The sequence below is a fragment of the Myripristis murdjan genome, chromosome 21 (genome assembly GCF_902150065.1).
Source record: "Myripristis murdjan chromosome 21, fMyrMur1.1, whole genome shotgun sequence".
Taxonomy (NCBI): Eukaryota; Metazoa; Chordata; class Actinopteri; order Holocentriformes; family Holocentridae; genus Myripristis; species Myripristis murdjan.
In genome coordinates, this window is record NC_044000.1 from 10,682,902 (window position 1) to 10,708,076 (window position 25,175).

The window sequence follows — 25,175 nt, forward strand, 5'->3', positions numbered from 1 at the left end:
AGGCATTGTGAATACCAATTTCAACATTGCCAACATCTCTACCAGAAAGTCTCACACACATACATATTAATAATGAATAATGTAAACTGTAAATCGCAAGTTATTCAAGATGATTCCTTCTTTGAATAAACCTGGTTAGACCTTGAAAGAAGAAGCTCCTCAAAATAGTCCCAAAGTAAGAAAGGCTGGGGAAGAAAGGAATTAAACATGCAGTCTAAACTAATACAGTCAAATGCAACGACAAAACTGCACAGTGATGTAGAAATGCACGACATAGGGGCTACATTCAAATCTACATTCAAACCAGAATATTTTATTACCACATTCACCTTAAGCGAGTCATAGATGCTTTGGGAAAACGGGCTCTGCAGGGTAAATCTCCAAAAGGCCTTGTGGCTTTTAAATGGTTGGTTATGATTAACCCCTCTGCATGGAAGATGGACCTTTTCAATGCCACAGAGGCAAAGAAATGAAATGCAAAGCTTGGCATCCTTAAAATGCCCAGCCAACAGGTAGTCACGGTCATTCTTTTGTATTGCGCTCTCCTGTTCAAAGCCAGATTTTAAACTATGCTGAGCAACTGATCTGATGAATGTGATGAGTATGTGGTAATGAAACTCAACAGAAATCTTCTCTTACTTCATTTTGTTGACAAATTAATGTAAATCTACAGCGTGTGAATCTTAGGTTGTATTTTCCAGTGTTCTCACAATAATGCCATAGATAGAATATACTTGTTTTTTATGAACCCCATATCCAAAAATTTGACTTTGCTGTCTCTGTAGTCCATTATAAATCTAATATTGTTAAAAATATTTAGTAAAGTTACAATACATGCATTCCATCCACCAAATCTGATCATTCCATCCAGAGTGAGATGGTGCTTGCTGTTTCTTTAAATATGTCTGGGGAGAGTCTTTAAACAAAAATGTCTTTCTTTATAAAAGCAATTTAATTGTAAATGCAGTGGACAGTGTGCAGGAGCTTTCACCTTTCAACTCAAATTCAGTCCAGCTCACCTGCCTTTGTGTTCAGGGGCGCAACTACGTATTATTTCTGCTTTCCCAAAAACAAAAACTAAAAAACAAACAAACAAACAAACAAACAAACAAACAAATAAATAAATAAATAAATAAAAGCGAGGAAGGCAGCACATTTCTTTTTCAATACTGGTGCATTTACCACAATGCACCAGCTCACATTTACTGCATACATAGTTGAGAGTGACAGGAGGGATGAGAGAGAGGGAGGATACCATGCAACAAAGGTCATGAGCTGCATTCAAAACCAATTCGGGAGGACCAGACACTCAAGTAAGCTCTTGCCAGAGGCATTTAGTCTGGCAAAATCACTTAATACAAATATATAAGTGGATTTCGTAAATACAGATTGATAAAGAAATAGAAAAAGAAATAGATACATACTGTAGATATAGGGAGAAAACCATCATAAAAAGAGTCAGAAATGTAAATTTGTCTAACAACTGTGGCTTCAATAATGAAAAATGTGAAAACAACCACATGTTGAATTAAGAGGAACTAGAATAAGCTGCTGTCTTGCTCATACTACGCCATCACTTCACCTCACCTGCCCATGTAAACACTGATCCGTTGTCTATGGGTATTGAAATAATTTAGGAAACCATTAAAAGAGATGCTCCATAGGGAAGAGATATGAGACTCAGCATTGGTAAACAATTTCAGTATTGGCAAAAGCGTAATGCCCGGTTAGACCATGTGCACTGTTTTAAACCAATCATATCAGTCCTTGATGTGGTAATGGACTGATCATGGATTGCTCTGAGATGGTCATATCATGAGGAAGATGTTGAGCAGCATGAGCAGCAACAAGGTTATTTCATCATGTCACAAGCCATTTGCTAAAAAACAAAACAAAAAAAAAAAAAAAAAAACTGTCAAGCATACAAGGGCATCACCTCCACAGACCTCCATTCAAACAAAAGAGCCTGTGTTTTTCGACCAGTGATTGTTGCCTCCTGTGGGAGGGTCTCTGTCATTAATCATACACAAGTAGACGAGGCAGGTTCCCCCAAAAACATAAGCCACACAATTTCATCACAAAATGAGTGCTGTGATACACTACACATCATAACATGATGATGTATTACTGTATGAGAGTATAAGAGGTTGGAATTTTCCTTTAAAATGCCTCTAAAACATGAGAAAGAAAGTTTTCCAGTGAATCTGCAAACTACTGGGAGCACTTTCTGAGAGCTTGACTAAATAAATTCATATGAAATAAACAATATCATGGCTTATTGATTGCATTAAATCCATTTTATTCACAAAGAGGAGAATAATGAAGAGAGAGAAACGGGCCAGGAATTGTAAGCCTTGAGATAAGACGTTGTTTGTGCAAAAGGGAGGCAACTCAATATTAGGAAAATGAGTCTAATATTTGGAGGCTTTTGCTGAAACACCAAGTCAAATCTTTTTTGTTTTTTTCTCAAAGTCCTCACTTCACCACTTGGCAATTTCATTCGGAGCTCACTTCCCTACTGTTCTCACAGATCCACTTTCAGAAGGTAAACAAACACATTGACTGTCTGTCCATTGCCAATGCACCATTTCAGTCCCTGCAATAATCTGTTTCTCTGATGTAAACAAACTGCTAGCCACACTGGGCATTCCCAAAGCATAACATATAACTCCTACTCCTCACCATAAAAAAAACACAAAGCCGTTAACACGCATACAGAGTTTCCCCCTCTCCGGTGCCGCTAGGGATTTGCCTGCTCCTCCTGAGATGGTCTTTAAACCCACAAATAAACAGCCTTCAGATGTTTACATATGGAGCACAACACTGCCGAAGGTCTCCAGAGAGCGAGTGGAAAGCTCATTTGCACTGTTGATAACAAGAATCGGAAAGAAGCACCTCGGTTTATGAGAATCCATACCCTACTGAGGCTGTGTTCATGTGAGTGTTGTTATGAAGCCACAGAGACAATGGGGGAAATCTAAGGGGACAAAATTACAGCAACAAATAGCTCCAATTTGGCAGCTGTTGCTTGAATTTTCCCTCACACCAAGGTTTTTTATTTATTTAATTATTATTTCTGGATTCTGTTTGTTTGTCTGTGCAGATTTATAGGCAAAAATCTGAAATTATACCTATATAATCGAATCAGTTTTTTATTTTATGTGACAATGACAGTGTGCTGGATTAACTGTTTTATCTTGTTTATTGTCTTTATTGATCCGTTGAGTCAGTAGTCTTTGTTGATGTACTCATCTGGTGTGGGACGTTATCTGTCCAGGCCAAACTAGTACAAATCAGAAGTGGACAGATTCAATTTGCTCATGTTTCCCTGTGATAGTTCCTACAAAGTCTTGTCGGCCAGAGCCTGTGGATTATGCTCAGTCTCCGTGTCATTGTTTTTGTAAAGACCTGCTGATGTTGAGATTTTTACATGCAGTTTTTTGGGCGGTTTGAGTGCCACAAGAGAATACCCATTCAGCCCAGCTGTGTCAGGATCCAAGGGGAAAGGGGAGATCACAGCAGATTAGAAACCTCACCAGATCACACAGAATCTATCCCAATGCACTCACAAATGAAGGGGTATAAATAGCTTTTTGTATTTGGGGTCCAAAGCCCTAAATATACTTGTTTTATGCTTTTAAAGCTTGGGACTAACGGCTTAATGCTACTTTTTAGATTATTATTCTTTTCTATTGTTTCTCCTGTAAACCACTTAGGGTTGCAATTCTTAACACTGTCATTGTTATTGTTATTATCAGTGATAATGTGCAAGTAATACAGCATGAATGATGATGCTTGAGTATTTTGTGAGTTGAATTTTTCTTTCTTTCTTTCTTTCTTTCTTTCTTTCTTTCTTTCTTTCTTTCTTTCTTTCTTTCTTTCTTTCTTTCTTTTCTTTTCTTTTCTCTCTCTTCCTTCCTACTTACCTGGCATTGAGGCCAGCATATCTCTGTGAGGCTGTGGCTGAAATTGCTTCGCTAGCATCCTCCAGACAAACACAGTCTCTAATGAGCTGCGCTGGCTCGCTTGTGACAAAGGAAATGACAGCTGGCGTGATTACAGAAATCTGGGACTTGACCAAGCTGCAACTTGTGGAAAATGATCTAGGCAAGTAGAATTTCTAAAAGGGACATCAATCGAGCTCGCAGCCACTAGTTAGCAAAAGGAGAAAATTCCCAGAAGCAAATCACCATGGTAACTGAAAATTAATCATGTTTTGAATGAGCTGGGCCTGCTAAAAATAATGGTAGTAGACAAATGAGGCTGAGGCAGGACTTGTGTGGTAGTTCGACAAATGTTTTTTATCAGGCTTACATAAGGTGGCATGACCTGGATTCCCAGGAAGGGCCACAGGGTGAGTGGGTTTCTCCACTTATGGTGCATGAAGGATTATGAGCCTTCATTTATCCGGGATATATCTATCTATGTCACTGAGTATAATCTTTACTACTTTGTCAGTATTCTGTATGAATGTGTACAGCAGTGATGGCTAAATACAACTGACTGTGCACGTGTGTGCTGGTATGTCCAGGAGGTTTCTTGAGATACAACCTATTTCTTTATACAGGTTTTCACAGGATGAATGTGAATGAGTTCAGAACTTTTCTTGGCCGGCATTGTCTGTGAAAGTTTACAACTGCTGACTGTCTGCTGCAGATTATCAGAGTTGCAGTTCACAGAAGCAGCACCAATTTTATGACCCAGCTGCGGCAAATACACACAAACCCACGAACTTACACACTCACAACGCTGCTCAAATGGCTTCTTCCAGTATGGCCACCTGACTCTCCTGTCCCCCTGGCTAATCCTGGTCTAATCCTGCCATTACAGAGAAAAAAAGTTCAATCCTCCCATCGCTCTATCCCAATATCCGTCCGTCCCTCCCGTTCCGTGAGCCCCGATTCTGCACATCCTGCCTCTCAGTCCAATTCCATTATTTCAGGATGACAAAAAAAGAAAAAAGAAAATCCCCGATGCTAGGGAGAGCGAGAGCTGGCCTAGAGGTGACCCCTCTCTTCTCATCAGCCTCCATCCTCCTTTTCACCCGGCTCCGCTGATAGCTCTGACACGCAGCGGCTGCCACCCGCCACTCACATTCCCGCCACACACCCAATACTGTCTGCATTCCCTCCTCATCTAACCACCCACCCAGCTCATCTCATCTAGAGAACCTGCTGTGCACACACACATCGACACACACACACAACCCATCGGTCACTGCAATTTCAGTAATAATTTCAGAGATATTTGATTGGACAAGGTCCTGTGGAGAAGCGGAGGAAAAGCAGGAGCAGCAGAGGTTAGTGAGGGAGAGGGGGTGAGAGTGAAAGTGGGCAGACGAAGGACTTTGCTTTCATCTCATTTGCAGATCCTATCCCTCTCAGTCCAGATTACGACGTTATCCCCGTGCCAAAATAAAAGCCTATCAAGCCAAGCCTGTAGCATGCGCACTGTCTGAACGTATACTCAGCGAGACAGTGAGATGAATCTGCTCAACGACACCGTCTGCTTTGATATACATCATAATAAACTTTTTGTGCTGCCTCTCTATTTTCACATGTGCTGTTTTCTGTGAGCATTGGCACTGCTCTAGTATGCAGCGTATTCACCGGTGCAGTGACTATATGCCCTCTGTCTTTGTTGCACAAACATCAGCTTCATTTCTACGTATAAACCAAACCCATAATGGACACCATTTAGTAGATTTTTTATTCAGAGTGATTTTGTAGCAGTGAACACAGCAATTTTTTCCCATAGCCCCATTGGGATTGAAATACCTTAGCTGTGTGTGTGTGTGTGTCATGCTTTAAACCCCTGAGCTACGCAGACCAACATCTTTTCAATCGCCCACAATTTAGACCCGTGGCTCGGGTGGATTGGCTGGATCCATTTTCTCGCTTTTATTTTTCTGCAATTACCTTGTTTTCTTGTAATGAAACACAGCTCGCAGCTCCCAGGTGCGGATGTGTGTGAGTATTCTTTGCTGTGTAAAGTCAGACGCCGCTAAAGAAGAACAGCAAGCGCTCAGCCTGTTGGGCTGTGTGGATGCTGGTGTATAATGTCAACTTCAGTGAGGCTCAGACTTTTCAACAGTTTCATACGGGGCTGGGTGGCTATCTGCCCTTCAGCATCCACCTGCCTATTAGGGTGTAACATATTGGCTTGATAGGCTCTGGGTGTGTGCGCACGCATGTGTGTGTGTGTGGGTCTGTGTGTGTGGGAGAGAGGGAGAGTGTGAGAGAGAGAGAGAGAGAGGGAGAGAGACATGCACCGTAGAAGAGGACACACACATACACACACACACACACAGGTGGGCTGGCAGTGGCAAGCCTTATCGCTACACCACAAAGTGGGAAGATTAGATTACTCACTTCCCTAAACCTCTAACCTGGTTACCATGGCAATAGGAGTGTGACTGGGGCAGTGGGTCGCCATTGTGGAGGCTGCAGAAGCAGAACAGGACGGCTGAGACAATCACCAAGGGAACCATGGGTCAGCAGGCTATTTCAGTTAAAGCTCACCCTCATTATAATGAAGGCAGAGGCAAGAAGAAAGTAGCCCACACTGTTCTACTGTGTTCTATTCTATTAATTGTAAGGAAGGACGTTCTATTCCTGTTTTTCTTAAAGCTGCAATAATCAAAAGTGCCAGGGTCAACTTAAGTGAGCACCATTTTGACCACGGCTCATCAATTACATTTGGCCAAGGCCCAGAATTAAGGGGGGCCAGTCCTTCAAATAATAACATTTAAATTTATTTTGGCATAACAAGCCTTTTACTGTTCAATATTTTCACTTTCTTACAAAATTAATGTTACTTTTATTAGCCTATATCAATGTGAATAGACTTAAGAAAAAAAAAAACACACAGGGAATCTATAATAATAATAATAATAATAATAATAATAATAACTAGATATTTAACTAGAAAATGCAATGTTTCCCACAGAATGACACTGCAGCTGTGGAGGGGAGGGTGGTGGAAAGAATACTTCAGTCTATTTCTAGTATTTCTTCTAGTTAATTCTCCACTTCAGTGTTTTTACTCAAACTATTTTAACCTGCGCACCTTGTTGTTCCCTTCAGTTCTTTCTCTTACACACACACACAAACACACACACACACACACCTATACTTCTCGGTCTCTCACTGCGCACACACACCGGCTTGCCCCTCCTGTCTCTCTCCCTGCGTGTCTGCTCTGTCGACTGTCTTCTCCAGGTGTGTCTCTTATGAACTCGACCAAAAAACGCAACTTGTGTCTCGGATTTTTTTTTTTTCACTGCGATTCCATTTTCACAACAGCAGGTGAGCTGTGAGTGGAGGCGCCCTGTGGTTAATGAAGTATCGAAATGATCGAAACCAACGCTTCCTTTGTCCAATACTCTGTGACAGTGAGGCATTTAAGGTACCATAAAGGCATCGAATTTTGATACCCAGCCCTACTAATAACATGTTTAAGATGTGTGTCAATAGAGGCTTCTCATCTCAGCAAACACTATCAATTTGATGTTGGACAGTATCCTCTGATAGTGAGCAGAGCCCTAATGTCCTTGTTTGACCAGTGCTGCCAGCTGTTCTCCATTTTTCTTTTCTCCATTATTTTTCCACAAGGTTTTCTGCCAGATAAGCCCTTAACTCCGCCTCAGACCTCGGGTAGCCCTGTCTGCCCATAGGTGGGCCATTAACACCTGGAAACTGGCCCCTACAGCCCCACCGAGGCACCGTCAAACACCGGAAGTGACAATCGAATTGCAACTCCTTTTGGCATGCACTAGCATGCCTGTGTTTGGCGCGACAGTGGAAAGCCGGCTAGTGTGGCCAAACAAAAGTGCTGGTGACATGGTGTGACACTGCAGTGCTAGAAATTACAGTGTAATACATTAACTGGAAACCCTGAACGGGTCGAATTCTACTTGGGTGGCTGTTAATATACTTTTGCGGCGCACCAAAGTAAAACATATGTGTGGAAAACACTGAAGTGCTCTCAGCACAGTGCAGACTTCTGCCAAGGAGGCAGTTCACTGAGGAGTGATGGTTAAAATCTGTAATTCTGGACATGTAATTGCAGAATGCTGTCCTGATTACTTTGTAAACACAACATTCAAAGTTGGCCCCTCTTCCCCAGCTAGGCTTACCAAGTTTTCAGCAGCAGAGTTTTTGTTTCCTAGGATGGCAATGGAATGTCCATTCCTTCCAACAAAAACCAGGTCAACTCCGTGTCACTCTTCATCCTCACCCTCTCCTTCAGTGCTCGCCAGGAGGTGAAAGCTGACCCCAGATTCACCGTTCTTGTGGAATGAGTTTCGTCCACTTGGTGTTTTGCCTCACTACATTTCCTTTTTTTGGCACCATTTTCATAGCTTTCTATTGCCGTGCTATCAATCTGGCACTGCATTCCGTCATTGGCTGGGGCCTACACACCCACTGCCCAACGGCTGATGCCCAGAAGCGTCCCGAACTCCCTTTTTATTTAGAAAGTGTTTTCAAAAATTAGACTAAAACAGTTTATGATATAAAAAGCTGCATCTTTTCAATATCATTATCTCTGTTGAAACGGTTTGACTAAGAGCCTGGGTGCCAGTCAGAGTGCAACAATCACCAACAACCAAGTATCTCAAAAGGCACTAGCAAGAACAGCAAGAAACACAAAAATCACAAGAGTTTGTCCACTTCGTTGTATTATACAGTCAGTGCTTAACAAGAAACCCACAGTTCAATTACCGATGAATGAGTCTTTATCTCAAAAACAAACAAACAATCAAATAAAGAAAGTCCTTTTCGGGATCCCAGGAAGCAAATAAAAATACAAAAAATTGACCAACAAAAATAAACCCAAGTGAGCCCTCTTGTGCCTAATAGTTAGTCTTCGTGACTCTCCAGCTTCACCTCCTGTAGTCCATCCTGTGTGCTGCTGTTGGTTCCAGGGAGTAGCTAGCTGGGGAGCCAGGTGATTTGATGGAGTGTTGGTGGAGTGGAGGATGGAGTTGGCGAATAATTTGATTCTCTATAATGTGTGAACGATGAATTACAGACTTTTTAGCTCATTGCCAGGGGTTGGCAAGTTAATCAACAATTTATTTCAGGATGGAATGAGCCTCTTCCATTGGTGAGCAGATGTGCGCCATTTTGGCTTGAAACACCGGCAAAGATAGTCCCTGTAGACTGTTGGGTGTGCCTAAAGGCGCTGATCGCTGCAGTGTGATCCATGATTACATTCTGTCACTGCATTGATCTGCAGAATCTTCCACGTCCACATTGCGATGCATCGTAGAATCGAGAAACATCCACACCTCTACTCAATATTCAGCGAGACTTTTTAAAAGCAGGCATTATTGCGTGTTGCCACATATTGACCATGGGCAATCAATTGATATTGAATTCATAATTGCTCAGCAGCGGAGCCTCACACCTAATTCAAATTAATGAAGTGCCTGCAAATCTATAGTGCTGTGGGTTTGGAATGATCATTTGATTAATTACTCCAATCAAGCTATGGTATTTCAATTAAATGAAGTGCAGTGTTTATCCCTTCATTAGTCGACATTCACACACAAAATTGAATGTGTAACGCTAGTGATAGGGCACAGTGCATGCACACACTAACAAAAAGATGAGCGCACACGCAAACACAGAACATATTACTGTTCCCACCTGTAGGAAAATGATGATACAAACAATCAGGGAATAAAAGAGGCGAGATTGTATGGTAATGAAGAATTATCGTGCAATCAACAACGTCTCACCCTAAAAGAATGGCATAAATAATGAGAGAAAGTAAATCTGATCAAGGGAATGACAGAGTGACAGAGAAGAGAGAGAGACTTAGCAGTTTGCCCTATCAGCGCTGATAATTACGCCACAGACTATCACATCGCTCTCGACCCGCTCCCGGTGCTCGTAATGGGTTCGTTTTTTTACCATTCAAACAGAAAGGCGATGGCTCTAATAAGTTACGAGACATTGTTTCGACCTTGACAAAGCACTTCATTTAGATAAGAGTTAAACGACAGGGGAATTCGGTCACCTTGACACCACCGGTCGCCTGTCCATGACAGAGTTTGCATCACTGACTTTGGGGCTTGGGGCAGGAGTTTCTTACTGCTTCCTAACCTGTGTTTCAGTTCTGTTTTTAGGTGTTACTTCGGTGTATTAGAAGATTTTTACTCTACAATGAGATATTAATAGTTTAAAGTTAAAGTATGCAACTGACCATTTAGACTCAACTGACAAAAAAGGGAATAAGCACAAAACTTATCAGTGAGTCGGTGCCTTCTTCCTGCAATAGTACACCATTACATTGTCTAAAAATTCACAGTAAAAGCATAAACATTAAAATAAATAGGGGTATTTCCAAGAGGACAGTGGATAATTTAAATGACTAGATAAAAATAGACTGCATTTTCTGTATTTTACACATGTTCAGTGACTTTTGCATGTGTAGTGTTTTTTTTTTTTTTTTGGAAATGCACTGTGAGTGTGGCACAAGCACTGCAGACATCATTTAGGTTCAAGGCTTCGGTCTCTCCTTGTCCTCCCAAGATCTTGTGGGTGCAATTTGATTTCTCCACTGTACAATTTGATTTGGACAAACGTCTGATTCTGACTAAGGGGGCCATGTGACCAGATTGATGCCCCGAGGGCAACTCCATCCACAGCTGACTTGTGTTCGTACTTATCAGATAAAAAGGACAAAAACAATACACACACACACACATCAGACACGCAGACACACACAGAGGCATCGATACCAGCCCCATACCATATTGGCATCTGCCCAGGTCTGATATGACCAGAGGCCTATGTGTGTAGATTTATCATTGGCCATTAAAAGACATTTGATTTTTACTGGGAGGGCTCTCCGCTGCTGGTCCCTCAATAGAAGCAGAGCCCACCTTTTACAGCCGCTATCTTTAACCTTCTCCTCTGCTCGTAAAATGCCAGCAGCTTTTCTCCTCTTCCTCTTGTGCCTGCACCCCTCCTCCTTTCCTTTGCTCTACTATCTTTCCATCTATTTCTACCTCCGGTGTGATTCTATCTGTACAGGGTGCGTTCGTGTTTCTCCTCTTCCTGCCCTTGCCCTCCTCTTTCCCTCCATCGCCCCATCCATTCTCTACCCCAAAGCTATTCTTCCTTAATTGTCTCTCTTCCCCCTGAATGATCAATTCATTGAATTTATTCGACAGTTTCACATTTGAGAATAAGGACAGTTCTCGAGCCACTTTAAACTGGCATCCAAGGTGAGCTTTCACGAGGAGATTCACGGGGAACCTTTCTGCCTTGTTTTGAAAGGTGCGCAGTCTATTTTTAAGGCTTTTAATGATGCCGTGCTGCTCAGCTCCTTCTTCATTTCGCTCCACGACATGTCTTCATCACTTCTGCTAGTTCTGCCACCCTTCGCTCCTTTTTATGGACTTTTTCATGCTAAAAAAAGAGGGCACAAACAGTGAATGACGTGCATCTACGCTCACGAGCCATATTTGAACCCACAATGTCACAGGTTCGCGATATTAGCCTGCTGAGCCACGGGATCCTCTACAAACAACTTTAAATTCAACACGCTCAACTATTTTCATTATTGTGCTTTGAGAATGTATATGGAAATATTTCATTTTGTTCTTCCTTATCCACATTTCTCCTCACTATCTACTCTCCTTTACTCGCGGTCTGTTTCCTCTGTTCTGTTATCTATTTTCCTCTTCTCCTGCGGCCATATTTTGTCCCCCTCCTCCTCTGGTTAACCTACCGACCAGTTTCATTTCCGCTACTCTCGTCTGTTCGCTGTCTGTTTCGGGGGACTAATCTCTTTTCAAATCTCTTTTATAGATGTTTGGTGATGCTCAATGCATGAGAGTTAATGAAGAAACTGCGTGGGTAAACACAAAGGCACACAGATAGAGACGGAGGAGCGTAAATGTACACACAAATTCAAATGTGCACTAACAGGTGAGCTGGCCAATCAGCTGTGTGCTTTCCAGCTTTACATTAGAGCTGGGTCTCGTTAGTGAATTAGCCAACCAATTAGAGTCTTAGCTGGATGGAGCATTATCAGAAGTATTTCATGATTCTTTTGTACAAACTAATTTCTGGAAAATCATAACCACATCTGTGGCATCATATTAAGTCAGTGACAGCTCTAATTTCGCTTCCATCTCATATAATGACACACATAGCTTCCCCTCCCACACGCACACATGCACGCACGCACGCACGCACGCACGCGCGCACACACACACACACACACACTTTGCACTTACTCAGAAACTGTAAATGATGGCACTCCTCCAACAACTCCAGTTTGTGTTAATTGTGTCCTAAATTCTCACAACGCATGCACACACACACACACACACACACACTCCAAATCCAACTTCGATGATTTTCATGTTTTAATTTAAATGGAAGGATGACACAAGCTTGAGTAAATTCTACAGCCCTTGGGATTATGAAACCTTTTCAGAACCAATTACATTAACTCAAAATACTGTATGCACGGCCGTCACACTGAAAGCAAGGCTTAGGTTTATGAGTTTCTGAAAATCTGACATTTTAAGATTTTCACCTGGTAACAGTCATATGGATGCAGGAGCATGTGCATGAGGATTTACACAAATGCAGACAGATACAAACACACACACATATATATACAAAGATGTACGCATATACATGAACGCACATACACCTCCAAAGAGACAGACAGCTCCCTTTGTGCCAAATTATGCCGTTGCAAACTGGTATTGTGCGGTTGCTATATCTTTGTCTAGTGTATTGTAGATTCTGTTTGTCTATGTCACTTAAATCAAAGGCTCCTTTTGAATGGCTGTCCAATAGTGAGACTGGGCTCCACAGTATCAGCTATAAGGGATATGAGTAGTTACCACCATGGGCCCCATCTGGCCCTGAAACAACTTACGAGTAGCCCAGCCAGCTTCTATTAGACAGCCTATGTTAATATCAATTTTGACATTTTAATTGTAATATTACTTTATAAAAATATTTTCCAATAGCAATGCTATTGTGTAACCTACATACTTACAGCACTGGTCTAAAATCTGTAAGCAGTCCGGAAGCAAAACCAGTATGAGACACACATTTGGCCAAACAAGACAAGACATCTTTCACAAATCGTTTCTTCATGTGATGCAATTCTGACCACACCTAGTATCTTTTCAAAACATCTGGCTATTGACAGTCACAAGTAGCACTGAAATTATGTCTTTGTCAACCCTGAAATGTAAAACTCACAATGCATGCCTGGGTGTAATACTTCTATACTGAGTGCAAATTAGTGCTTTAAAAAAAAAAAAAAAATCTGTTTCTGCTCTATGTGATGTGCCTGGTTCAGAAAGTGAAACATTAAAGAGTAAACTTTTCTATCTTTTACTACATTCATTTGCATCATTTTAAAATTTGTTGCTGCCAAAAGCTATATGTTTTTTGATAGGCTGCTGAAAATGTCTGGTCCATCTACATTTCCTGGTTTTAAAGTCTGGCTCAATTAAATTTGTAATTGAATAGCCCTGCCACATGACAATAATAGTACGCTACCATAATATAAAACAGTTACTGCATTAACCATGTTTCAGTGAGACGGTTTTGAATAAATGCTGCATCCTTGGGTTCTGTAGCCTCAGGCTAGCTAACCAGAAAACAGCCCAAACCCTAACAGAAACATTAACACTATACAAAAATATGTTCCAACTAATACAGTGCATGTTAGACAATGGCTAAGAGCAATGTAAAAATAAATAAATAAATAAAATAATAAAAAATGAGCTCAAGGTAATAATCTGTCAGCCACCCAGACAACAATAGACAAATGCAAATGCCAGCAGACACAGAAACCAGAAACGACAGTGTACAAAGACAAAGATATAGTAACAACACCATATTCAACAGCACAATACCACATATAACAGCATCATTTGGGCATAAATGAGAGTGAAGCACCCTTTCTCCCAGAGGTGTGACAAGGGCGACGCTGGACGTGATTGTTGCATGATCCTAAGTGAAGACAAGGGAAGAAAATGAGCTGCCTCCCTTCCCCTCACACAGAGATTTTCTTGGTACTACTGTTTGAGAGCATGCTCAAGACTGACCTCAGAGGGAGTTCAACAAAAAAGGCTACATATACAGTAATTGTGTTTGTATTCTGGATCTGCCAACTGGACAACAAATGAGCCTTAGTTGAATTAATCAATTTGAGCTGATGGCTCATAATGCATTTGATGCTGTATGTTATTTGCTGGAAAACTGCACGAGCCAGCATGTTCTGTTGATGAGTGTTTGCAGTGAAAAGTGACTGGCCGATGAGTGTTTGCTTATTATATGTGTGTTTTTTGCACCTGGCTGGTCATAAGTACGAATTGCAGGGGTGCACTGGCGGTACAACCTTACTGTTTTCACACATATATTTCAAAATGAATCATTGTTCGAGTGGATGCAGACAATGAGCACAGAGTCAGCCACAGCAGCACAACATTAAGAAACAGAGCATGCAGAGGGAGAGGAGGAGGAGGAAGAGGAGGAGGAGAGGGAGGAGGAGGAGGAGGAGGGTGAGTAATCTTACCATCGTCTCCTGATCCTGAGCCGGCATCTGTGGAGGAGAGCAAACACAGTTATTAACCAGAGGCTCATGCAATCACAGATGAGCTGAATGAATGTATGTGTGTGTCTGCATATGTAAGTGACTGAGTGCCCGTCTGCATACAAGTGGGCTTGTGAATATCTGCTTGTGAGCACATGTGTGCATGAGAGAGAAATTTGATGGCTACTATGCGTGTGGGTGTGTTTGTGTGTGAGGCAGAGACCGTAGGGGATTTCTCTAAAGACAATGCAGAAAAAAACGGAAGGAAGGAGCGAGAGAGGGAGAGGGAGAGAGAGATAGGGAGAGAGAGAGAGGGGGAGATAGCGAGACAGAGTGCACCCTGAGGCCTACTGCATCATGCACCTCCCCACAGATGATAACAACCCTCCAACCTTTCCACTGTGGAATTGTGGGAACGCACTCGGTTTCCCGGCTGTTCAATATGTTTGCGTGCTTGCAATTCCTTCTGCATAGCTTTCCCACTGAATCCGTGTAAAGCTCCCTCCAAGACACCGAGCTTACAGAATTGTTTAACGATAAGGCTGTGAAAGGGATACTGATGAGCACTTAGAAGAGCAGGCACTGTGGTAACTCGAGCCCCGGCACAAAGCAATCTGCCGAAATGCCCAGGGCCAGAGAAAAGACGTAGGGTCCCACCAGGCTCTGGAGGGATAATAGCTCAACCCCATATGAATACCCATGTGGGAAGGGTTTATAAGCAAAGATGCACCAATAACATCTGTATTATCGGCGTCGGAGCCGATACAGCTCCCATTCAACGGCCTTAGGTCGGCAAATGAAGCAGTCCTGACACTGATACTTTAATGACATGAGCTTTGGCACGATATAATACTGTCCCGGTGGGAAGAAACATGGCTGGCTTTTCTTTGAGGTCAGTGAAGCAGGCTGGCAGCTGTGCCAAGCTAAAGGTGTCTCTGTCAGTGGCGACAGAGGAGAAAAGGTGAACCAAGCCCGAATCAAACCAGAAGTGAAGTGATTATGCCCTCAACTTGAAAGTAAAATTTGTCACTGTCATATTTTTTTTGTTTTGTTTTGTTTTGTTTAGGGCATTCATTACACATTCCTCCTTAAATACATTTTGATATCTGCATTATCTCAGTACTTAGTATTGCACAAAAGGCTTTTTTATTTGAAAGTTCTGACCTTTAAATTCTATTGTTTTATCCCAGCTGGCTTGGCACTGGTAGGTAAAACCGACTGAAACTGCTGCTTGCGAAAAGGCAAATTCACTCAGACCCAGAGAACTATATCCTCTTCTATTTTATGTACAGTCTTATGTAGTGTTTTTATTCTCCTTATCTGTTATTTGATTGCTGATTTTTATACGGGGATCAGTTCATCACCCGATCAAAGTCATAAATAAATGCAAATGATGAACTTGTTTGTTTAATTGATTTATAGGAGGCCAGTGCTGGGCGGCATGAAAGGCTCTTAATGAAGTGCCACTTGAATCAGCACTTGGATCAGACACTCCACCTACTTATGTCAGTTGTGAATATTACTATCAGTGCACTTCTACTCAATAGAATCCAGGCAGTTTCATATAGCTAAATAGGTTTTGTAAATTATTTCTTTAGACTATTTTAAATCTCAGAGCCATGAACATGACAGTTAACCTGAATTTATCTAAATGATGATAAAGCCAACCTATGTGGTGCTCTGGTTAAAAAAAAAAAAAAAAAAAGTTTTCATATAGTATTTCAACGAGCTCAGAGGTATGGTTTACAGCGTGTATGAAAAAAGTATGTCAGCACACACACATTACATCCACTGGGAAATGATCAGCTGCCCCTATCTAATCAGTCCTCAAGCATCGTAAGACTCAAACTACTAAGCTCTTGTTTGTTTGAAGGCTGTTGGACAACAGGAAACAGCCAAGATAATGCAGCAGGTCTTGACGTAACACATGTACAGTCACTGGAAACGGTTTGAAGATAGACCAAAGAAAAGGCTGCTTTACATTTCTGCATAAAGATTCCTCTCTAAGTAGCACACTTTCATTGACCTTGGAAAATGTTCAACACTTAATGCTCAGTGTTTCATCAAAAGGGTGAGCTTTGGGGATCAGGCTGAAGTCTGGAGGAGTTCACGGGAGATCAATAAAAACCTTCACTTTAGCGTCTCCCTGCTGTACAAGGGCAGAGGTCTGACGAGAGAAAGATGGGCTTTAGAAAAGAGAACAAGAGGGGAAGCAAGATAAGTCGGAACTTATTTTTCTGCCCGCTTGCCTACCAACTAAAGGCTCACTATGGAGAGAAAAATATGATGTTACAGTGCCACTGTGGGAGCCAGAATCATCTTTGCTTGTTGGTATGTTTTTATCCAATTTATATTAATTCAATCGATCATGCAAAGATAAAAGAAAATAATGGCAAGAGGCAAGAAGAGGAGAGAGCCGAGACAAGGACGAAAAATGGTCACAGATAAAGCGTCTCTTTTTCAGTTTGGGTGCAATTGATTAGGAGAGGAAAGGAGAAGCTTTTAGTTGAAATGTTATTAACCTTAGTCTACTGCTTACAGTTGAGGCAGTGTTGCATTACGCACAAACGCGCACACACACACACACATACACACACGCACACTGCCCACCTACACATAAGCACTCACAAATCTTGAGATTGAGGATGCTTTTGGAAGCTGCTTTCGACTGTAAATAAGGCTTAAAGTTTGGATTCAGTGCACCGGGTGGGTCCAGTAATGCTTACACAGTGTGCACAGTGTACCAGCCCAGTTCAGGTCTCTTGTAAAAGTGACGTTCATGTTTTAATGGGCTACCGTGACTGTGTGCATTTTTCGATCTGATACCAGGACACGCAGCCTGTGACACAAACCAGTAGCCTGGATCTAACAACTTCATTCACTGCACAGACACATTCAGCTCCTCACATTCATAAATGCAAATGCACTTGCAGATACACATGCACGATACACATGCAGGAACACACACACACACACACACACACACACACACACACACACACACTACAAAAATGCAAAATTGCACAAACAAATAAATACACACACTCTCCGACAGAGCTATGTAAATTAAGATATTTAGACATTTCTGTTCAATATTTGTAACAGCAACATGAGGTGGATTGAGGGTTTATTTCCTAATTCAATGAAACTGAACTGCAACACTATGTAAATCTCTTTGTTGGACATTTGTGGTTGTATATATATATATATATATATATATATATATATATATATATATATTTATACACACACACACACAAATATATATAGGCGACATCTGTAAATCTCTACAAGTCATACAGTTTTATACCTGCTGTTGCTGTATATTCTCACTCAGCTGTCAAGTTACTAAAGAACTGAGCTAAACATATGGCTCATGCCACTTGTGAGTGCTAACGCAGCACTGCAGACCCACCAAATTGTGATTAAACATGTCATCAACATTTTAACAATGTGTCAGTTAACCCCCCCGACACACACACACACACACACACACACACACACACACACACACCTTCCCCTTTAGCAACATCCCCCAAGTCTCTTGTCAAAGTGAGAAGAGAACTGAATACGAAAGCGCCATGTTAGCACTTGCCTTGGCTTAACTCTCTCCTCTGGGGACGTGTCTTGGTTTGTTTTGCTTCGCCGGGCTAATGGTTAACTGGGCCTCACTATGCAGGGCGAGCACTTGATGTGATAGAAAAGTGGTCCCATCCTGCGCTAATCAGCTTTCAGCGACTCTTTATCGCTGAGAGCTCTGCCTGCTATCAACGTCTAGATCAGAATTTCCTTATCAGCGGGCGACATGGAGGTAATACAAACTGAAATAAAGTGCTGTAAAAGAAGTGTGAATTTGCTTCTTCATCTGACAGATTGTCACTGTCGCAATGGAAAAGTCAATATTGAGCTACAAAAATAAGTGTACCCGGGAAAATGGCACAAAATCAAAACTAAATAAATAAATAAAACATGACAAACTTTAACCCTGCTAATGCAAGGTACTGTATATTAACTTTCGTGCTGTAAGATATTCTATGTAATGTGCACACTTTTCTGAGCCGCCCTTTGTAAAATTGAGACTTTTTCTTGGGGACTTTACACAATATGCTAAGGCATCAAATCATATTTGCCTGGGCTTGAACGCCATCACTTGGCATGAAACTGTCACCTCAGCGGGCCTCCTGTTTACTGTTTGGAATGGCAGCAGACCCTAACGTCTGGCCTTTTGGCCTCAGCAGTGTCCAAGAGGGCTTATAAGACTACAGGAACCGTGCTGTCAGGCGGCTGTTAGGCTTGTTTACTGAGATAAAGATCAATAAGGATCTTCCTGGCCTGACATGTACAGTAAACACAGGAGCAGATCTGGAAATGTTACAACCGTCTGGGAGACGATGCAAGTGGGAAAAGGTTTAAATCCCCGCACTAGCTGGAAAAATCGGGATGGCGTAGGTGACAACTACCCTCGAGGTGATCTTCAGCTGTATACCTGGTAGCTAACAATAGAAGTTGTGCGGGGCTGGTCCCAGGTGTGCTGGGGGTACAGCGCTGAAAAAGAGCGTTGTCCCAGGATAAATAAAGGTTAAAACATGGGGAAACAAGGGAACCAGCGGAGGGAGTGGTCAACACTTCCAGACACTTCCCTGGATGTGTTTGCTTTGATGAATGTTAACACTGTAATTATCAAAAATGTGCAAACTGTAACAGCCTTGTAAAGACGTGACTGGATGCCTGGATCCATTCACATCCAGAAATCCATTATAAAAATATTACCATTTCCATTTTAACTGGCAGCGTTTCTGCAAACAACATTAACAATGCAAGAATCCCTCATTTGTCATTTGTTTGTTGTCTCACAACCGTGCAACGCTCTCCCAACACGTGTTTCTCCAAAGACACAAAACACTGATTGGCTTATGTGACCAGTGGTAATACAAAGTAAAGGCACATCAACATTTCACAATCCATCTTGACACTGTGTAGCACTTGTTTCCCCCCAAGGAACGTCTGAGTCGTGATCTGTTGAAGAACACAGTGAGGGGAAACAAGTATTGACATTTGTCCACATACATCCATTTTGCTGTGTACTGTTGCCTCTGATGGGATTTTGGAAGATGTAAATGGAAAAGAGGAGAGGAGCAGAAGGAAGGGGAGATAATACGTGTTTTGTTGCATGTGTTGTTTGGGTGCTGTGGCTTCGGTGATAACACACTTATTGATTGAAGTAATTTTAATTCCCCTGTTGCACTGTTATTTCAGGTTAGACTCATGTTCTCATGTTCATGTTCTTAAAATATGACGCTGACGTTTTACAGTATTCAGCGGGATCTTGACTCAGCTGTTAAAAACACCGATCTGATTGATAATTCCACCCCCAGCCCCAGATGTAAACAGTTTTTTATCGTAGACCAGAAAAGAGCTGTCGCCACTGTGGAACTGCGGAACACTGTGGAACACTGTGGAAGTTGCGGCCTGTTGTGCTTTTCCAGATGAGAAGCTTGTTGACTCGTTACGTTAGCTCGCTCCCAACAAGCTTATGTCTTCAACGACACTTGCACTTTCAAACGAATAAGCAGCATGTGTAACACCTCCATTACACATCTGCATGGCATATATGATTACATACATAACAGAAAATGTCCCTTGGGTCAATGCAATTTTTAGTGAAGTGCCTCAAGAATGATTCAGCATTTTAATCATTACCTGTTCTGTTCCACTGCCTATATTTTATATTCACAGTTCCTATAGAAAATAGCAGTAATTTCAGAAAGATGGATGGAGGATCATTATTTATCTGATGTAATGGTGCAGGGAAATTTCTATGGAAGCTTATTTTATTCTTCTGAAAAAAAAAAAAAAAACAGTTCATCTCATAATTATAAGGATATTTCTCATTATTATGAGGATAGATCTCGAAATTGAAATAGTCTATATATTCCATCATAGCGATTTCATTTGCATCACCTGCCAAAAATGTATACTAAGCCTGGACTGGACTGCTTTAGTTCAAGGCCCTCTGGGGTTAAAAGTGTCAGCTCTCAAGCGTCACACCACACAAAAAGTGCCTACGAGCTCCAGAAGGCATTATTCTGTAACCCTGCAGTTTATTCTCCCCTGGCATAAAGAACTTCCTTGTGGGGATTGTGCTGAATGCTCATTCATGAATGCGTGATAAAATTGTCACAACACTTCCGTGGGTGCTGCAGGGTCATAACTCGGCTGCGAAGGAGTCAGTCTTGCACAAATGCATAAAATAATTAAACTGTCATTGTTCCAGGTCAGGGCGTGTAGATGTGAGCAACACCATTTCACACCATTCTGAGCACACATTACACCTTTCACTTTCTTTCTTTTTTAATGCATGAACTCAATTTGCCCCAAAACTCATCTCTTGCAGAACATAATTTTTTTCACCAGGATATAAACTGTTAGAGGTAGTTTGCACTTTCTTCTTTCTTTGTCATTCCACATTCAAGCCTCCTTCTAACAAGGTAGCTGGAAAATTATGTCTATTTTTTTTTCTTTTAAGAGGGAGGACAGTGTACTAACCTTTTGTGTTTTAGTAAGTTAAACTTGTTTAAAGCCTTGTAACTACTGTTAAATTTTTGTCTCCGGGCTATCACTGTACCGCATATTAAATTTTACACCACTTGGATTTCTTTGCCTTAAGGACTTTTCATTTATTTACTAATTAGCCCAAGGGCTGACTGCATCATGTTCATGGGCTAATATCACGCCATGTTCAGCAACTTGAAGTCAAATCGCAGTTATATATTTGTTTTAACCAACTGCTTTTACCCAATTTCTTACCGTACTAATTAAAACCAGACCGGTTGCCGGGAAGCATTAAGCCCTTGCATGCTTGTCCTCTAATATACATGATACAACTTTATACTTCTGTTGTGCTGTAATCTTCATGGAAACAGTAGAAAGTAATAAGAGTCTTACAGTTAATGCTGTTTATTTGTTTGCCTGCTTTTTGTTATCTGATTTAATGGAGGGCAGCTGTACACCACACGATAAGTTAATTTGGGTTTCTCTGCTTTTCCTGCACACTTGCACACTATCAATGCTTCTTTTATGTTTTCTTGCGATCTGTGATTGATTAAATAGCAAAGTATGTTTCTAAAAGCCCGGTCCACTCAATGGTGCCTCTCCTTCTAAGCAACAAACAACCACAAGGTGACGTTTTTGTTGCTAAATGACCTGAGGGGGGCTGCATCATTCACAGGGAATGACATGTGTTCTGTGTAGTGGTGCCTTGTTGTAAGTCACTTTGCATGAGTGTTAACTAATTGCCAGAATCTGAAGGAGTGCACGGAAACTGAGAAGCTGAGACAGAAAAGGATGTTGTTGCTCTAAGGTCACTGCCTTTCTGCTAGAGGGCAAAACGACCAAATATCTGTTTTTTTTTTATAACCCTGCAAAAAGAACTCGTATCCCATGAAAGAGAAGCTGCTCTTTTCCCCTTTCGTTTCCAAGATATAAACAAATACGAGCTCTGTCTCCTAAAAACTTTGCTCTCATAAAACCAAACCGCATTCTCAATTACGTTTTGAGGAGAATGTATTTTGTAACTGGATTATGTTTATTTGTAACGTATCACATGAACATTTGTAATCACTTAGTCTGAAGTCTGCATTACGAGGAAGGTGGGGTGGTGGATGGTTCAAACAACAAATGACTGGGGTGTTCATTTGTTCCATATGTTACCTTACCATAACTTCATGTTTTTTATGCATAAAACCTACCCTTTCCCTAACCATAACCAAGTGTTTTTTTTTATGCATAAAACCTTCCCTTTCCCTAACCATTACCAAGTGTTTTTTGTGCACAAAGCCTGCCCTTTCCCTAAGCATAACCAAGTGGTTTTGGTGGCTAAAGGTACAAAACTGGCCACCTGACATGATATACAAGATGTTGATTAGAAATGTATTGAATGTATGAAATGTATGAATTTTCAGGAGACAGGCTTGCAAATACATACCACCGGCTGGCTAACACCATCACATTTTCAATCACAAATCACAAAACCAAGCAGTTTGCACAGGTGGGGGATGCTTTTGTTGTGACTCACACTGATGTGATGCTGATGTGCATACCCTTTGCCCCCAAACACAGCTATACAACTATTGTTACTGCAGTAACATTTCCACTTCAATTTCCGCCTGTGTTCCCTTCAAATGTGCAGACTGCTGCTGAGCCGTGACCATTCAAGAGGCCTTTAATGGACTTCAGCCGGCTGCCTGTCAGTGGGGGTAACTGAGTCAGCGACTACTCAACTCAAGCCAGCAGTGCTATCTTGCTTAAGCAGTGATTCACATATGCCTCAGATGCAGCCAACATCACCTTGCCAGTGGATTCACACATTCAACTAAGCACGTTATTCAGAACATGACTCATCAAAATGGTACAAACAGAAGTAGAAGAATTCCTTTGTGGGTGTCATGGGAGTCTTTTTGAAGTATTTGCTTATCCGCTTGGATGGTATTCATATTTGTCTTCATGGGGGATGAAGATGAAATGCATTACTACGGTCAAACCTAATTATACATGTTCAAATAAAAAAAGAAATCAAAATATTTAAAAATATTCAAAAAAAAGAGGGGGGGGGGGAGATCATCTGCCTTTGTGTTGCAGGTGCAGATTAGGTAGCTGTGAAACTGAATTACAGATTAAAGATAGAAATTAATTTCTTCAAAAATTGTAACACAGCATTTACATACATCTCAAAGCGGATGACTTAAAGATCTCATTATTTGTATGCCGTCACTTCTCTATCAGAGCGCACTGTTACTCAAATCTCATTAACGAATGTATGTCTGGCTCAGTGAAAATACTGACAGCTGGGTGCCACCAATGCTCAGTCATCAGGCTGCAGGAATTTCATAAATGATCACATTTCCAGCACTCTACCTACAAGATTGAATTAATACAACAGGTGCCAAAAGGTATTTTTTTGCAGCCAAGTTTCTTTAACCTCTGTAACCTCTGCATTCTCCCTGCTCCCTGATCCTGTACTGAAGGAAAAATCTTTCAGTGGATAATGAGCAATATGTTTTAGAAACACACAGTGCACAGGAATGCCTGTGAGGTTATTAAGTACGGCTCACAAGAATGCTCAAAACTAAGGGAGTCCCGGAACAGCACCTCTCCACGACCACTCACAAAAATAAAGATAAATATATAATCATTTCTACAACTTTGTACAAACAGAATTGTGCACTTAGGCTTGTGGATCAAAACATTACCCGGCCATTTCTACACTTGTCTCAACAACAACGGGCCAACAGGGCAGCTGATGGTTTGAGGCTGATGCAGTCCATTCAGCAGCTGGGAAATCAAACTGTATCAGCAACAGTAAGCTTAATTATGTGAGATAATTATACCCCGGGCTGAGAACAGTGTATGACTATCCACCCTTGCTACCCTAGCCGTGCCATGATTTGACACAACTCCAGTCTTAGTCATCAGATTGAACTGCTATATTGGGACCCCGACTTTCCAGAGATGGGGTCCAGGAGAGGAGAGCTAAAGCTGTGCTACAAATGCAAAATCTGCCCAGTATTCAACTGGGATCCTATGAAAAATTCACAACTCGTAATGGATATAATTCGCCCTCTTCTGTTTTCATTGAAGCTTCTCATAAATTAATCATGCCCCATCTGTCTTGTTGAAGATTGTTTTCACCTTAACTTTTTACCTTGTTTTTTCCTCCAGTATATGCAAATGCATCTTAGCACACATCATTTTGTAATTTGAAGGGCCTGGCCATTCCAGATATTTTAATCAGTTCATGTAGCCTCCCTCTCTCCTACCACTTCAAAGCAGCTGTATACAGCCATAACTAGCCGGTGGAAAGATAAAAAACAACAGGCGATGACAGTAGGACCAAGCATGTAAAAACAGCAAAGGAATACAACCTTGGTAAAAAAAAATTTGTTGAAAGCATTTTCCAAAAAAAAAAAATCTATGCAGTTGCATTTCTTGTTGGAATGTAAGTGAATATCTGATTGCACTGACATTTGAAATTGAAATTTTCAAATTTAACTTCTCAGTTATGTATGATTTTTTTTGTTACGGGCCTTTCAGCAGGGGCTATTTTGAAAAGTTCACACTAAAAGACCGTAAAATGCATCAAAGTGCATGTGTCTGATTTTAGTAGACAGTGACCAGATTTGCACACAATTATGCTACAAACATACTGAGAAAGCTGATATACCTGCAGACATATTAGCAAAAAGCTGAGCTTAGTAATGGAATTGAGATTATATTACAATATCAAACGAATATACACGCCAATCAATATATCAGCAAGCATACTACAAATTAGGGGCAGGAAAAGGTTACACTCCCAAACCAATATGCTACACACAATTTACCAACATGCTGATAGACCACTATACCAGCAGTTATGGGCCTACAGAAAACAGCACAATCCTAATAAACCAATACACCAGAGACCATAGTTCTGACGGTCAGCGTGACTGAAACACATATTTCGATGTTCCAAATATATGGTACTCTCTGTTATAAGCTTAACATGCTGGTCAGATCTTGCTGCATGCAATATTTACACAAGATGGCTTTTA

General features: G+C 41.3%; 1 protein-coding gene across 1 annotated transcript in view; it reads right to left on the minus strand.

Moving 5' to 3' along the window:
* Positions 1-25,175, minus strand: part of tmeff2a (transmembrane protein with EGF-like and two follistatin-like domains 2a) — a 93,400-nt gene that overhangs the window by 31,254 nt on the left and 36,971 nt on the right. The window contains exon 4 of the mRNA XM_030081621.1: positions 14,569-14,595. Coding sequence (XP_029937481.1) covers positions 14,569-14,595 — 27 coding nt within the window. The remainder of the gene's footprint in view (positions 1-14,568; positions 14,596-25,175) is intronic.